General features: G+C 60.4%; 1 protein-coding gene across 1 annotated transcript in view; it reads right to left on the bottom strand.

Moving 5' to 3' along the window:
* IGFN1 (immunoglobulin like and fibronectin type III domain containing 1) overlaps window positions 1–15981 on the bottom strand; it is a 28672-nt gene extending 12691 nt beyond the window's left edge. The window contains exons 1-11 of the mRNA XM_060079006.1: window positions 15810–15981; window positions 13584–13672; window positions 13020–13196; window positions 10134–10242; window positions 9920–10005; window positions 8667–8807; window positions 6320–6488; window positions 4989–5261; window positions 4220–4262; window positions 2133–2144; window positions 387–499 (exon numbers count right to left, since the gene is read on the bottom strand). Of these exons, the coding sequence (XP_059934989.1) occupies window positions 387–499; window positions 2133–2144; window positions 4220–4262; window positions 4989–5261; window positions 6320–6488; window positions 8667–8807; window positions 9920–10005; window positions 10134–10242; window positions 13020–13196; window positions 13584–13672; window positions 15810–15981 (1384 nt within the window). The remainder of the gene's footprint in view (window positions 1–386; window positions 500–2132; window positions 2145–4219; window positions 4263–4988; window positions 5262–6319; window positions 6489–8666; window positions 8808–9919; window positions 10006–10133; window positions 10243–13019; window positions 13197–13583; window positions 13673–15809) is intronic.
* Between the last annotated feature and the right edge of the window lie 894 nt (window positions 15982–16875).

Genomic DNA, 16875 nt, shown 5'->3' with positions numbered 1-16875 from the left:
CACACGTCCTGCCAGCGAGGCCAGACCGTCCGGTTTTCTCCGCAGGGCCCAGGCTGGTGCAGGGGATCTGGGGGGCCAGGGAGATGAGGGGCCCTTGAGTCACACAGGGCGACGTCTGGGGGACCCACAGAGAGTTAGTTCAACAAGTCCAGTGCTTTGGACACAGGGCGTCAAGACAGATACCAGGAGGGCCCCGAGCCCTGTGCAGCCCGCATCCCCCCCACACGAGGAGGAAGAGGTTGCCTCCTGAATTGGGAAGAGATCCCTGGAAATGGGGGTCGCTGATAGCAACAAACTCCTGGGTCTGGGAACGGCCCAGGCAGCCCAGTGTGCAGGGAGCCCCCCTTGGCTCCCGCCTGGAGCCAGCACAGCTGAGAGGCACTTACCCCGCGCCTCCTTGGAGAAACCGCCAGCGCCAGGCTTCTGTCTGGATCCGGGACTCCGGGTGGCGTTCGTTCTCTGGCCGTGGACGTCTGACCCACCCTCTTTGCCGGCTTTCCTGCTGCCAGGACGGCTGGGGGCCTTCTCTGGGCACCCCCCATCCTCTCCTCCAGGCGGTTCCCCCAGGTGTCTGGCCTTATCCGCTCCCCACCTCTTTGCTGCTTCAACCTCGACCCTGGACCACGTCTGAGTCCTGTTCCTGAATGGACCAAGCCTCCTCTCTGACCTGGTCGACTCTTTGGCTCCCCGGCCCTCGTACTCCTTTAGAGCCCCTGGACGTCGGGCCCTATCATCCTTAGCCTCCAGGGACCCCTGCTCCCTCAGGAAGCCCCTTCCTCCCCTCTGTCCTGTGCCCACCCGAGAGCCAGGCCCCTGGGTCCCCTGTGACCCGTCTCCAGAGTCTTTTCTGCCGAAGGGACCATCTGGGCCCTCCCAGGCTCCCTGACGTCCCGAATCCCCAGGCCTTTGGGTGGAGCCATTCTCCCTCCCAGCAGAAGTCCCCTTACCCGGGACACCTGAGTCCCCTGGGCCGCTAGCCCTGCTCCTTCCAAGACCTGAAGCTTTGCCATCCGGGAACCCTGGGCTTTGCCCCCCACCAGCCTCCTCTCTGCCTGGAACCCCCTCCCAGCCCCAGGAGGCTTGTGGCCCTTCATGGGTCCCCTCGAAAGTGGCATCTTCCTCCTGCAGGGAGCTTGAAGCCCTGGAGCCTGGGGGCCGGTCCCTGGCACCTGTGCTGTCTTGGCCACACCCCTGGTCTTCCCAGCCTGGGCCCCAAGCATGGCTTTCTCCGTGCCCACTGGCGGACAGTGACATGGATCTGCCCCTTTCCCCGGGCATCCGGCTGCTATCCAGACCCTGGCTTGTACCTGCTGAGCCCCCCAACCCTGCCCCCATCCTCCCGCCACCCAGCTGTGCAGCCCCGGAGCCCTGAGGTGCCAATGCACCCTGGCCAGCTGCTGGACCCCTGTCTGCTGCCCCTGGACCTGCTTCCCAGAAGGCCTGGTCACGTCCGGATTCCCAAGCAGCTGTCCCTGCCCAGGTCTCATCCTGCGCTGCCCCCCGACAGTCAGGAATCCCAGAAACGCCCACACCCGCTGCGTGGCCTGCAGACCCTCCCTCCCCACTGGGAGCCCCTCTGTGCCCAGGGGACCCTGGGAGCCCAGAGCTACCTTGCCACCCTCTGATGCCTGACTCTCCCTCCGAGCCAACAGCCCCCCATGCCTCAGGGGTGCCTGGGGGTCCAGAGGCCCCCAAACCACTCTTGGAGCCCTGCCCATCTGAAAGCATCTGAGGGCCTCCGTGGACCCCCAGCAGCCCTGGGCCCCTGGGCCCGTCCCCGAGTGCTGTACCGTCTGCGATGCCAGGCCTCGCAGCCACCCCAGAGCCCAGCCCAGCGCCTGCCCCTCCCACGAGCCCCGTCCCGCTGCCCCTCTCCAGACCGTCCTTGGGACCTGTGCCACCGTGAGACCCCTCTGGGGCTGCCCAGTATACTGACCCATGTGCCATGGCTTCCTGGCCTCTGGGTCCACCCTCACCTCCCGTTCCAGGAACAGGTGAGCCTGTTCCTCCAAACCTCCCTGAAGCATCTCTGCAGTACATCTCAGCCCCTCGCCCCATCTCCCCAGATCCTCCTGAGGCTCCCCTACACCCTACCTCACTCCCTGACTCCATTCCCTTAGTATCACTCAAACCGTCCCTGTAACCTGCCTCACCCCCTGAGCCAGTTCCTCCAGAACCCCCTAAATTGTCCCTGTAACCAGCCTTAGCGCCTGACCCCATTTCCCCAGAGCCCCCTGACTCGCCCCTATAATCAGCCTTAGCGCCTGACCCAGTTCCTCCAAGGCCTCCTGAACCACCTCTAAAGCCTGCCGCGCCCCTTGGCTCCATCCCCCCAGGCTCAAGACCCCTCGACCCCCCTCCGTAAGCTGATGTGCTTCCAGTGGGCAGAGGCCCTGCAGCTCGTGATCCATCCCCAAGGCCCGGTGCTTCACCAGACTCATCAGCGCCCTGGCTCTCAGAGGCCGGCCCCGCGTGAGGAGCTCGTGCCTGGGGGCCCCAGGTAGCGTCCCCATAACTGGCTCCGTCTCCAGACCCCCCGGCTCCCGGCCTCCCTGAGCCCTCACTGTAACCAGCTCTGTATTCTAGGCCTGCTCCCCTGGGGTCCCCGAAGCCATCACCAAATCTAGACTCCATCACCCCCGAGCCGCCCGCGCCATCCCCGTGGCCCATCTCACCTCCGGGTCCTTTCTCCCTGGAGCTGCGTGGCCCATCCCAGAAATCTGGCTCAGACCCCATGGCCCCTGCACCTCTGAACCCATCCGTGTCTCCCAGTGTCCCACCAGGGCCCGAAGGCCCTCTTAGCCTGTGGCTTCTGGCATCCACGCCCCGACCAGAACCTATCAGCCCAGCCACCTGGGTGCCCCCCTCACCCTCTTGCCCCCGACCAGACCCCAGCACTCCAGGCCCACAGTGGGCCCCGGATTTGCTGGGGCTGGACCGTGTGTCCTCCCAAGGGCCTGGGCCCTCAGACCCTATTCTGCCCGCCTCCCCTGTTCCCCTCTGCCCGGCTGTCCAGGCTCGGGAATCCTGGGGGCTGCTGGAGCCATCCTCTGCCTCGCCGAAGGTCCCCGCCGTCTCCGGGCACTCCCTTCCCCTGAGCCCCTGTGGGCCCCTGTCCCAGCCCCCGGGACCCCCTGGGCCTCCAGGGCTAGTTGTGCAGCCGCTTCCCCCATCCTCAGACCCCCGTGGGCCTCCATCACCTGCCTCCTGCAGTGAAGACCCAGCCTTGGCTTCAGGACCCCCGTGCCCCGGGGGGATGCCCCCGCCACCAGATATCGGTGGCCCCTGGAAGTCCTTGCATTCAGAGGTCTGTCCTGGAGACTCCCCTGACCCCAAGGGGCACCCCCGGTCCCCACAGTCAGCATCACTACCTTTCCGAGAGCCCCAGGACTCAGGGCCCCTGCCTGCCATGGAGCTAGAACCTCTTCCTCTGGAAGGCTCCAGGGCCCCAGGAGCTCCCACCCTGCGGCGGCCCCTGGTGTCCCCCAGGCCAGTCCCGCTGCCCTGCGCTGCCCCTGCCGCTCCTCTCCCCCTTTCCCCACTCAGACCATCCTCTCCCCCCACCTCATCCAGGCTCTGCCCCTGCAAAATCTCCATCCCCTCCCCTCCTGACCGAGACCCCACATGACCAGCCTGGGATCCCTGCGGGGCCCGCTCTCTGGTCCCAGGTCCCAGCTGAGCGTCCCAGGGCTGTTCCTGGCTGAGCCTGGGCAGCCGACTCCTGGGGTCCTCTCCATGCCCCTTCCCTCCCCCACTGCACCCCAGCCCTCCAGCCTGAGGAGGCCAGGACCCAGCCTTCCTGCCTCCTGCCGTCCCAGAGCATCCGTCCCCCTCACTGTCGCTGCTACGGCCTCGCGGTTGGTCCCCTGCGAGGCCCAGCCCTGATTCTAGGCCCTCCCCTGAGCCCCCTGGAAGGCTCCTGTCCCTGCGTCCCTCTCCATGGAGCTGATTTTCACCAAGAGGAGTGACTCTGCCCCCTTCTTCCAGAAAGCCCTTTCTTGCTGGTCCAGGGCCCCGGGCTGAGTCGGCCGCCTCCTCGTCCCCCATCGAAGTGTAGCTGCGCCCACCCAGGCCACCTCTGTCTGGGCCGGCTGTGAGCCCAGAAGCCAGCCCGGCCCCCTGAAGGGAGCTCCCTGTGGGGTCCTGCTCTTTGGGTCTCCCCGCCTCGCCACGGATGCTCCTGGAATCTTCTGGGCTCTGGGCTCCGTGTACGGGCTGCTGGTGGTCAGTGCTCGCGGTCAGATGGCTTTTATCCTTCCCAGCTTTGGTGAGAGGTCACGCCCCCAGAGAAAGACAGGAGAAAAGACCTGTGAACTCAGGCCAAGCCACCTCTCGGACCCCAGCGGCTTTGCCTGACCCTCAGTTTCCCCAGCAGGGAAACAAGCCGACCATCTCCAGAGGAAGCCAGAATGTGGCAGCTCATTGGTGGATAAATCCCATCATCACCTCCCCCAGTCCTGTATCGGAGGCCACCCCAGTTTGCTAGGTGGTTCATGAGGCGTTTTAGAGAAAATACAGAAGCCAACAGCCATTTGCCGTGAGCAGGTGGCTGGTGTTTAAAAACATCTACTTGCCCTACTGCCTGCCTTACAAACGTCCAATTTACAGTTTCCTAGGATCACCTTGAACCCAGAACCCTAGGGGAGTTTAAGGGTGTTCTTTGGCCTGACCCAGGGGCTCCTCATCCATAGTGGACCTGGGCCACTGTCCCAAGCCCTGTCCAGGACCTTAGGGCCATCTTGGATCTGTGCCCAGTGGGGCAGATGCCACTGAGGAGGGCTGGGCTGGCCGTGAAGGGCCTGCACTGCAGGCATCAGGAATAGATCTAGGGGGCCTTCCTCATTCTCTGCGGGGAGGAAGAATCTCCAAAGCAGGGGACTGGCAACAGAAGCCCTGCCCCGGCCTTCCTCCCGCCCTCCGGGGCCCTGAGGTCTCACCACTGCGGCAGAGGCGGGGACAGACCGGGGTGGGGGGGGGCGCCCACTCACCTTCAACCACCAGCCAGGCGCTGCAGGCGTGGAGCTTGGTGCCAAGGGAATAGAGGCCCATGTCTGAGAAGCAGGCCCTTCTCGCCAGAAGCTGGTGGGTCAGCCCATCACTGGACACGAACACCTCGTATCTGCCGCTCAGCCGGAGCGGCCGGTGCCGGCAATGCCAGGTGGCGCCGGGGCAGGGGCCAGAGAGAGTGCCCTCGAGGACCACATCGCCCTGCTCCCCGCAGTGGGCACAGGCCAGCGGGACCACCACCTGGGTCAGGACGGCTGCCGGGGAGCAGGACACAGCGTGACCCGACGCAGGGCGCTGGGAGCTCAGCAAGCCCGGCTCAGGCCAGCTTAGCCACAGCTCCCTGTCACCTTGGACAGGCCACTCCTTGCCCCAGGTATCAGTTTCCCCACATAAAGTGAGGAGTTATAATTAGGTTGTGAACAGTCAGACTCGGGCTCTGGAATATTCTGGAATTCTAAATCTGACCGTTCTATCTGGGGGCAGGTAGGTACAGAAAGGAAACCAACAGGCTGAGCCCAGTGCTTTATGCCTGCCGTCCGATTAATCCCCACGACCACCTCCGAGGCAGGTGGTATTATTTCCCTTTTACAGGTGAGAACACTGAGGCTTTACAAGTTATATGGCTTGCCCAGCTAAGACGTGGTCCAGACGGAATCCACAGCCTGGTCTGGCTGACCCCGGAGCCCTGCCCCCTTCCGCGTCCACCACGCCAGGCCAGCTGGAGGTCTAACCCCTCCTCCTTCTTCAGCCTTGACTTAGCCTCGTTCTCTATGATTTACCTGCCCACCTCAAGCCTCTCCTCCCTCCAACGTCCCTTGAGCTGTCAGGTGCTGGGGCAGGGGTGGGGGCAGTGGCAGTGGGAAGGGAAGAGCTTGATGAGGGGGGAAGGGACAGTCCCGGTGGGGTGTGGGCACGGGGGTGGGGGGGAGGGGAGGGGTCTGCACGGGGCAGGAGCGTGCGGACCTGGTGGAGATTCTTGCTGGGGGGTCGTGGGAGGGGAGGACCCACATCAGAGAGGAGGCCGTAGAATTAGGCAGACCTGATCTGAGAGTGAGTGGATGCTATGGACAGCCTGTGAGCAAAGCGAGAGCCAGGTACCCCATGTCTGAGACCCGCAGTGGAGCCCAGCCCAGCACCAGGAGAACACAGACCTCGGACCAAGATTTTGAAAAGGTATCATCATAATTTAACCATTTGGGTACACGTGCCTCTCCCCAACTGCGAAGGGGGGCGATGTCATGTTCACCTACCCCCCACAATGGAACCGAAATGAGCGCCCCCCGCTCAGACTTCAGCAGGACAGACCACTCACCGCTGGCCTCCAGCTCCGTGGAGGAGACTTTGGCATCCTGCACCCCGACCTGGTAAATGCCAGCGTCCTCCGGCCGCAGGTCTCGGATCTGGAACTGGTAGTGCTTCCCCAGATGCTGCAGGCAGTGCTTGGTCTGGTTGTTAAAGCCATAGGGGGCCATCTCGCCATCCTGAGGCCAGGAGAGGAAGAGGGGGGTCCAGGGCCTCAGTGGGTCCACAGCACCTCCTGCCCCCATCCTGCTTGCCGACGACCGGCCGTGTTCCCCACTGGCCCGGGCACCAAACAACACCAACACCGCTGGACGATAAAGGGGTGGGGCGGAGAGGGGCGGGGTGGAGGCCCAGAGCGCGTGGTGGAGGGAAAGAAATGCTCTAGGAATATCCATGGCTCTTACCACGTTGTAAATGACCTGCTGAGTTTACGCAAGAGACACCCGAGATTGCTGAGCCGGCACCGGGGCAGCAGCGGAAGCAGAGCTCCTACCCGAGTGGGGGTGGGAAAGAGCGGGGGTGGCCGGGCCCCCAGGCGTTCATTCATGAGGAACCAGAGTACCTGATGCACACACCCACCCTAGCCAAGCCCCGGAACGACTGGCTACGTGCCGAAAAACAGATGGTCCTGCTCTACAAGGGTTTGGCTTGTGATTTGTCTTCTGGCTCTACAATGGTGCGAAGGCGATGCACATTGAGGAGAAACCGTACCCGGAATCGTGACTTTTGATCTTTCCCAGGCTAGTGCTGGGCAGTGCAGCCCCAGCTCCCGGGCAGCCCGCCTTCACGAGGGTGGGCCACCGACACACTGAGAACCGTTCTGTACCAGACAACCATCTGCGTTTCGCTTTCGGTACAGCATTCAATCAATTACAGGAGATACTCAACACTTCATGACAAAATAGGCTTTCTGTTAGATAATTTTGCCCAACTCTAGCTGATACAAGTCTTCTGAGCACGTTAAAGGAGGGCTGGGTTGACCTATGTATGGTGTTCAGTAGGTTAGGTGTATTCAATGTATTTTCTTTTTTTAATTTTATTTATTTTATGTTTGGCTGTGTGGCGTCTTCGTTGCTGCGCGCGGGCTTCCTCTAGTTTCGGCGAGCGGGGGCTACTTTCCATTGCGGTGCACGGGCTTCTCATTGCAGTGGCTTCTCTTGTGGAGCACGGGCTCTAGGTGCACAAGCTTCAGTAGTTGTGGCACACGGGCTCAGTAGTTGTGGCGCACGGGCTTAGTTGCTCCACGGCACGTGGGATCTTCCCGGACCAGGGCTCGAACCCGTGTCCCCTGCAATGCCAGGCATATTCTTAAATACTGTGCCACCAGGAAAGCCCTCAATGTATTTTCGTCTTATGATATTTTCAGCTTACAGGGGGTTTATCGGGACGTAACCCCATCACAGGTCGAGGAAGATCCGTATTAACAGTAGCTAACACTTAGCTGCCTGATGTGTGCCAGGCAGTGTTTTAGGTACTCGGACACATCAGTGAATAAAACAAAGATTCCTGCCCTCAGGGAACTAAAGTTCTACGGGGAGACAGAGAAATAATAAGCATCATAAATAAGTAATGTTTGTTAGAAAGAGATAGAACTGGGGTCGGGGGTGGGGGGAGAGAAAGGAGTATGTGGGTCCAGGAGCCGGATGGGGCTGGGGACACACTCCACTACACAGCGGGGCCGGGGAGCCACGGGGGGGCGGCAGTTAGCCGTGTGGATGAGGGGCAGAGCGGGGCAGACAGAGGGAGCAGGGAGCAAAGGAACGGGGGTGAGCCGGGGTGAGGGGGGAGCGGGGCAGCCAGGGGGAGGCTGAGCGGAGAAGCAAAGCACGCACCATCTCAGTTATCCTTTCAACACGCCAGGAGACAAGTCCTGCATTACCCTCATGTCACAGATGAGGCAACCAAGGTACAGAGAAGGTAAGCACCTTTCCTGCGGTCACACAGCCAGGAACTGGGGGGGCCAGGAGGAGTCTGACCACAGGACAGTGTGATGCTTCGCTGCTGCCCCCTGCAGCACCCGTCTCCAGACACCAACGCTACCACCACCTGGTTGATGTGTAATTACTCCTGGAGTCCTTGCAGCGATGTGTCTGGAGAGAGAGCTCAGAGGCGAGGGTGCGCTTCTCAGAACCCTCTTTTGACCCCGTGCCCTGGCTGGAAAGCCTGGTCGCTCGGTGAGAGGTCAGAGGCCTCCCTGGACTGTCTTCACCAGGGTTTGAGCTGACCCCAAGCAAAGCAGGAACTCGACGGGAGGCGGGGCTTGTCACCTGTGTACTCGGTTGCTCGCACAGTTCCTCCCCCCGGGACCAGCAGCATCCCTGCCAAGAGCCCCCCCTCGATGGCCCCTCCAGCCTCACCTTATACAGGTAAAGCTTGTTCTCAGAACTCTTGAGATCCAGCTCCAGGTCAAACGTTGTGATTCCCTCCTTGTTGACCTCGACGTGTCTCGGGTTGGAGATGGCGTGGTCACAGGGCCACGGCCACCACTCAGCGGGAGTCTCCGGGGAGGGCGAGGGGGGATGGAGGGGGACCCAGCTGGCCGCGGTGGGGAGGGGCTCCATCCCACCCACGCCCAGGGCTACCACCCAACGCCTGCCCACGACCTCCACCCTGGGGCGGGTCAGCTCGGATGGATATCTTAGTCAGCATCTTTCCCTTCAGGGCTCCATCACCATCACATCAGCTCTCGGTTACTTACTTGGCTGTTTGTCACACGCCAAGAAGCATAATCCTCCACCTGCCTCTCCCTCCAGCCTCCTGCCTCCAGGCCCCAGCTGAGAAAGAAGAGAGGCTGAGCCCCCATGGGGACTTAGGGGGCCAATGTTAAGCCATCTCGCCCTCCTGACCTCCACCTCTCTGGGAATAAGCTAGATGTGGTACGAGATCAAAGACAAGGACGAGAGATCTGTCTGGTCGGAGACCAGCAGGTCGTGGCGTGTCTGCGTGACTTATGGTGTCAGGGGTCCCAAGGGATCAGCTTAGCCAAAAAATTAAGGCTTTGGATGATGAGACCGCCCTCGCTAAGCGGGGTCATGCAAACCAGGCGGGCATGGAATGGAGACACGCGCTCTCCTCCACGGGTCCTCCCACTTTTGAGAAGAATCTTAATTCTCTGCTCCAAACAGCGGCTCGGGTCCCAGCGAGTGTCTCCTGGTCCCCCTCGGGCCCACAGCCCTCCAGCCCCTGCCCCACCTGCTGCTTCATCCAGCCCATCCGGCTTCCTGCCGCCGCCAGTTTCTCAGCAGGTAGGAATCAGGGCAGGAAGAGACAAACAGGGCTTCTCTCAACCGTCTGACCGTGTTATTTATCAAGATGTAGCCAGTCCCAGGCCTGAGGTCCTCATTCTGGAGAGCTGGTCAGAGGTTTTAAGCCAGTCATCACTGCCAGCCGAGCAGCGTGGGAAAATCAGAGCCAGGACAGAAGCACCCGGACAGACTCACTGCCGTTCTGCTCTCCAAGTGTCCTGGAACCGTCGGAGGGGATATACCGGCTCCGGGGAGCTCTCCCGGGATTTCCTGCCCACTACCTGCTCCGCCTGAGCAGAGAAGCTAGACAGTGTCCCAGCCTCTCCATCTCTGTCCCCTCCACGTGGTGTGCGGGGCCCACCTACCCAGGCGCACAGCCGGCCTCCAGCCTCCCAGCCGCCCCGTCCTCCTCGGGTCCAGCTGCTGTGCGCTGCCCGAGGCTCTGAATGAACTGCCGGAGGACCAGCGGCGCGGGAAGCAGACTCACGGCGCCCTCTGCCCCTCCCGCTCAGCCCGCCTCCCTCCTCCTCCTCCAGCCGGGCGTGGCGGGGCAGGGCCCCCAGGGGTTCACATGCTCACCTCCTGGGAGGTCAGAGGTGGAGGGGTCCTGTGACATCAGCTCATCCATCTCCTCGCAGAGCGTGAAGCCCTTAACTAGATTGGCTCGGTCAAGCTCGCCCCGTGCTGCCTGGTTTACATGACACCGCTTAGTGAGGGTGTTCTCATCATCCAAAGCCTTAATTTTTCAGCTAAGCTGATCCCTTGGGACCCCTGACACCGTAAGCCACTGCCCCCTTGGGAATCACCATCCAAAGTGGCACCCAACAGGCCCAGACTTGGGGAGCTAGTCACAGCCCTGACAGACAAGAGGGCGTGATCCCCAAGCCTCTGCCACGGGGGAGTGTGGGCAAGGATCTCACTAATTCCCATGGCAGAAAAGGGCTTTACTGCCTGGTGATGGATCTGTGGTCCTGGAGGAGCTCTCGATGGAGCCCCAGCATGGTGGCTCCAGGGACTGGGAGCCTGATGACCTGAGGCCCAGTCTCAGCCCGGCCTGGTGTCCATCCTGGAGACAGTAACCCCAGGGCCCCTCTCCACGCTGGAGAAAGCTGTCCAGGGCCCTCTTGCATGGGTTTGATCTGACACACGTAGGTGGGACATGATGCACCGAGCCGCTCGTGTCCCTCCAGGGTTCCCTGTCTGGTGAGCTTTCCTCTGCCCCCCAGCGACAGTTCCACTGATGATCCAGCGAAGGCTGGCTTCCCCTGAGCCTGGCCCAGACTTACCTCTCTGTGGAGGCTGGGGGCAAGAGAGGTGATCTCAGACCTTCTGGGGGCCAGGAGGCTGTATTTACAAAAATTATAGAGATGAAAAAATTGCCCTTACGCTGTGGGTAGCATGAGAATTTAAAGGAAGAAAAATGGCATCTCCTGGCTGACTTTCTGAGATCATTTATAAGTGACCTCAGGCTAAAAGGCCACAAGCCCACAAACTGGGTAGAGATAAAAATCCAGGAGAATTTGGTGGTGGAAGTGACGTGAACTGTCAACAACATGATTGCCTGGTCTACACTGGTGGACATTTGTAACCTTCTGGAAGAAGTGGTAGGGGTCTGTCCCAGGATTTAATTATGCAGATAATGGCAGACGTAATTTCCTAGTCACGTGAGCACAGCCTGGTCTTAAACTTTTTATTTATTTATTGGCTGCTCCGTGCAGCTTGTGGGATCTTAGTTCCCCGACCAGGGATCGATTCCGGGTCCGCGGCAGTGAGACCGCGGAGTCACAACCACCGGACCACCAGGCGATTCCCTAAACTTATTGAATATCTGTTTCCTCGCTGGTAAAAGGGGATGATTCTGTTCTTAGTGGAAAGGCTGTGGCCTCTTGAATCAGACAGACCCGGGTTTAAATACCACTTTTACAACCTGGAGGCCATGAGCCTGGAGTGGTTAGGACAGAGGGAAGCAGAGGGCATTTTGTTGCCAGGCGGAGGGTCATCAATCACCAGGGCTATGGGCCATGGTGACGACTTGCCTTTTACTCTGAATAAGACAGGAAGCCGCTGCAGTGTCCTGAGCGGAGGAATCAAGAGATCTGATGTCTGTTTTTTAAGGACCGCTCTGGCTGCTGGGTGGAAAATAGACTGAAAGGAAATAAAAGTGGATGCAGGGGGAGCAGACAAGTGTCCCCCACGATCATCCAGAGAGAGATGCTGCCTGTTGGACCACAGGGCGGTGGAGACGGGGTCGGATTCTAGGTGCACCTGCAGGCGGGATTGATGATGGGGTGGGCTGGCTTGTCACAGCTTGTCATTGGCTATTGGGGAATTACTTGAAGCGTCTCTTTCACTAGACTGAAAGCTCTAGGGGCAGAATTCGATGGAGCCCAGCTCCACCATACTTGATGACGGACGATGAAACCTGGGCATCTTCTCCACGGCTGCGCCCGCCGTGCCCCTGAACCGATGCCCTCCTGCCCACCCCTCCACCCCATCCCCAGCTGTCCTGACTCCACGGCCAAAGGGCTGAGGGTGGGGAGGGCCTGCAGCCACGGGCAAAGGGGCCTGGAGGAGCCGTGATGGAGGCGAGGGGGAGGGAGTGTGGAGGGAGAGGGAAGCAGCGGTGATGGCGGGGGGGTGGGCATCAGTGAGGGATGGAGGCCGGGCCCCCGAGGAGAGAGAAACAGGCCTTTCCGAATATGGCTGATGTTGGCGCAGGGGCAGCCCGCCAGCAATGCAGTTCACGGGCACGGCGGGGGCGCCCGCACATCGGAAGCAGGAGTCGGGCCGTGCTCCTCTCTGGAGCCAGGGAACTTAGCCTTCGGGTGGTGAGCCCTTCCTGGAACGGGAGACCTCTCGTGCCCCAGGGCCCTCCTCCTGGGTCTGATCTGGAGAGAATCGTCTCCTGCTGGCCAGCAAACCTCCAAGGACTCCTCCTTCCAACCCAAGGCCCCTTGCTGCCTGGGAGCCCTGTTTGGAGGTCACTTAACCCTCCCTGAATCGGGGTCACTTTCTTTCTATCAAGCACCATTCTTCAAGGCTTGCAGAGGCCCTTCTCTGCCAGAATCCTTCCCTGGTTAATTCCTCTTGACCCAGATCCCCTCCCTCTCCACCCACTGTCGTTCCAGCAGCACACTCGTGCAAGGCAGCGTGGCTGTGTCCCAACCCCCTCTGTCCCCCGCACGCTCGCCACATGCCCTCTGTGCTCCCCAAGGAGAGGACGATGCCACCTTCTCCTCTGGTTGTCCCCACCGCACCCATCCTGGGTTCTGCCCAGGAACGACACAGCCTCGGGAGTTGCGTCAGGAGATGGGAGCCTTAAGGCAGAAACCCGAGCGGACAAAGGCTGTCACGTGTTCTCAGAGGTCCACGAGGCGTGGGGAGGGCCCGGCGTGGCAGGCGGGACGGTGGGTGGCCAGCCCAGGGCGGCCGCGGGAGCCAGGCCCATCTTCCCTCCTGCGTGACCTCCAGGCGGCTGCCCTTGACTGGCTGGAGAAGATTCAACACCTCAGCACTAGCGTTCACTGAGCCGCCAGGGCTTTTAATTGCTTTGTCAGCTTTTCTGCCAGGGCCACACTCTGGGGAGGTGAGAGGGCCCGGGGACAGCCTGGAAGAGCGAGGGCAGGGCTCCGAGGGCAGGGGCTGGGGAGACCCAGAGGTTCAGGGGTCTGGGCCGGTCAGGCTCTGGTCTCCGGGGCTCCGAGGTGAGAGAGCGGAGCAGAGGGTCGGGTAGGAGGAGAACGAGGTCTTTGTGTTTTTTTGTATTTTTGTTTTTTTGTTTTTTGCGGTACGCGGGCCTCTCACTGTGGTGGCCTCTCCCGTTGCGGAGCACAGGCTCCAGACGCGCAGGCTCAGCGGCCATGGCTCACGGGCCCAGCCGCTCCGTGGCATGTGGGATCTTCCCAGACCGGGGCACGAACCCGTGTCCCCTGCATCGGCAGGCGGACTCTCAACCACTGCGCCACCAGGGAAGCCCCGATGTCTTTGTAAGCTAGTTTTACTATCCCATCAAATGGCCTTGCTTGTCACCAAGGCCTGGCTGAGCCGCCAGGCAGGCTCCTTCCAGTTGCCTTCCGAGAACTCCTCAGAGGTTATCCCATCATCAAAGGCACAGAACCCTGAAGTCAAAAGAGGCGGCTGCTCCCCAGTCACAGGCCAGCATTGCCCAGGGGCTGGGTTTGTGGCCTTGAGGGACCTGAAAAGATATCAGACAGGTTTCCCCAAGAGGTGCGGAGAGATGGGCATGGAGGAGAGAAACCTTTAGAACAGGCTGGAAACCTCGCTCCTTCCCCCTCCCCCCACCCTCCCTGTCGGTCTCTCCCACCACGTGGAGGTGCAGCAGCCTCTCTGGACCTCAGCCCACGGGGTGGTCACGGGCCAGCCTGGAGCAGTGCCACCACCGCAGTGGCCACGACAAGGGGTCGAGGAACATAGTGAGATCCAGGTATTCATTGCATAGGTATTTGTTGAACAGCTGCTGGGTGCTGGTGGGCGCTGGGGTCCTACCTTCAGGGTTTTCACTCTGACTCACGTTCTAGCCAAGGATCCAGGCAAGCACTTGATTACAATGAAGCGACGGGATTGTCAGGGCTCAACAATCCGAGGAGGCTTCCTGGAGGAAGTGACAGGAAGAGCAGGACTTAGCTAAGCGCAGAAGATGGAGGAAAATTGTTCCGGGAGAGAGAACAGCATACGCAGAGGCCTCGGGGTAGAAAAGACAGAGATGCCCCAGAGGAAATGAAATCATTCTGTCTGAGAGGATTCCTTTGGGCCCCTCCCCACCTAAGACCTCGCAGACAGGGGCTTCCCTGGTGGCGCAGTGGTTGAGAGTCCGCCTGCCGATGCAGGGGACACGGGTTCGTGCCCCGGTCTGGGAAGATCCCACATGCCGCGGAGTGGCTGGGCCCGTGAGCCATGGCCGCTGAGCCTGCACGTCCAGAGCCTGTGCTCCGCAACGGGAGAGGCCACAACAGTGAGAGGCCACAGCAGTGAGAGGCCCGCGTACCGCAAAAAAAAAAAAAAGACTTCGCAGACAGGAAGCACCTCACCAGCCACACACGACCTCAGGCTTAGGGTTTTCTTCCAAGCGCATCAGTCCAGCAGCACATGAGGGTGTCAGCCAATGATAAGGCTGGGGGCCTCCTTCCTTAGGGCAAAGGCTGTCTGCCCAGATCACGAGGACTCATTCCAGCGGTCAGCGCCTTGGGGCCTCATTCCGGGATGCTTCCATGACAGCAGCCCCGACCCTGGTCAGTGCTCCCCAAAGGCTTCTGTCCACTCGGGGTCTCTGCGGGGTGGGTGTGGCCAGTGCCCCAGCTGTGCAGGGTGTGCCCCAGCCAGAGTGCCCCACCCAGGCCACTCCCCTAAACTGCTGTCTATCACAGGGTTGGCAACTCTGGCCCCCAGGGCAAATCTGGGGCAGTCTGGTTTCTTGGTTTTTGAAAAATATTTTATTTATTTGTTTGGCTGCGCTGGGTCTTAGTTGCCACGTGCGGGATCTTTTAGTTGCAGCATGTGGGCTCTTAGCTGCGGCGTGCAGGATCTAGTTCCCTGACCAGGGATCGAACCTGGGCCCCCTGCACTGGGAGCGCGGAGCCTTACCCACTGGACCACGAGGGAAGTCCCTGATTTTGTAAATAAGGTTTTATTGGAAACAGTCTCGCCCTTTCACTTACATATCTTCTAAGGCTGTTTTTGTTTTACAACGGCAGAATCGCATGGTGGCAAGGGAGCTTATGTGACCTGATAAAATAGTCACTCTCTGGCCCTCTGCAGACCCCTGCGCTACATGAACGGGATACTTTAAATCTCTGTATGTACCCCCAACAAATTCCTGGAAACCTCCCCCCTGAGGGAACGGGCAGGGGGAACAGGGAACCTCCTCGGATGGATATTTTTAAGAAGAGCTTTCGGTGGGCAGGGAGGAGGGGGTGTCCTCCAGTGAGAGGTGGGGGGCTTCTTAGCCCTCTGGCCCTCAGTGCGGGGTGACACTGGATGACCGGGGGATAGCTCAGAGGCTCTGACCAAAAAGTATGAAAACCGCAGCTGTGAGGGGAGGGTCGGCTGGATGGAAACAAGGTGGGCTGGGTCACAGGGAGGCCAGGGCGGCTGCAGGAGCTGAGAGAGGGCTCCAGGCTCGGCCCTCGTGACAGTGAAATAGAGATGCCTGTCAAGTGATCCTGTGCCCTGGCGGCTGCCAGGCCCGTCATCACCCCTAATCTCGCAGGGGCTTGCACACTCTTCTGCTGGACCCACGATGACAGCTGACGGCCATCAGGAGGCTGGGACCAGCCTGGACGGTGCAGAAAGAAAAGCAGGTGAGGTCGGAGAGCCAGGAATCCTCCAGGGAGAGCGTGAGGACTGTCTGTCCGAAGGGTCCCCCCCGAGAGGTCGCCCGCACCTCCCCTCTCCAGGGAGGGCTACCCATGCCCGGCTGGAGGGGGGACCTCTGGGAGAGGTCTGAGTCTGACAGCCACCTGCTGGAAGCTTCTCTCCAGGCCCATCCTCTCTGGGTGGTTGAAACCTGGCCCCTGGAGCCGGACAGCCCAGGCGTGAAAGTGAGCTCTGCCATTTCCTGCTCTGGGACTTTGATCAGGTAATGTAACCCTTCTCCAGCTTCGTTTCTGCACTTGCAAAATGAGGATTAAATAACACCTGCTTTGCAGGGTTGTTGGGAATTGTGAGATGATATTTGAATAATATGTAGCAGAGTGGCTGGCCTGGGCTAAGTCCATACACATGGGGGCTGGAGAGTCAGTCCAGTTAGTCAATCCTTTCCCCTAATTTCTGTTCATCTGCTCTTATTCTAGGCTTGAGCATTAAAATAAATACTTGGCAAAAAAATAGCAGATACTTCCTCTGATTTAGAACTTAAGGGGCCCTGATGGCTCAGTGTTTGGGGTAGGACAAAATCTAACTGGAGTAGAACATTCTGGAACAGGATGGCTGGCCTTCCTAGTCCCTCTGCACTGAACAATCCAGGACTCTGTTGGGAGGCCTGGAAGGCTGGTCCACCTGAGCCCTGGTCTTGACCCTAATATATCCAAGAGGCGTTACAGATGTCCAGGACCCAGAGCCATGCAGGCCCCCGGCACCTTGGAAACAGAAGCAAGCTCTGAACCGTGAAGCTCACATCTTGAGCCTACTGACCCGGCCGGGGCCCCCACCCCACTGTCCCCTTGCAGGGAAGGATCTGCCTTGCGCTAAGTGGACGCCTCTCCTGCCATGGGGAATCTGCCATCTAGTCGGTGGCTGAAACCCCCAGAAGCTCTCCCTCCCTCTCTCCTGACGTTTGGGGCCAAAGCCTCCCAAATACCAGACT

Source organism: Mesoplodon densirostris, chromosome 2 (assembly GCF_025265405.1).
Source record: "Mesoplodon densirostris isolate mMesDen1 chromosome 2, mMesDen1 primary haplotype, whole genome shotgun sequence".
Lineage (NCBI taxonomy): Eukaryota > Metazoa > Chordata > Mammalia > Artiodactyla > Ziphiidae > Mesoplodon > Mesoplodon densirostris.
Note: the sequence above shows the minus strand (reverse complement) of the source record. Positions and strands in the feature narration are given on the sequence as shown.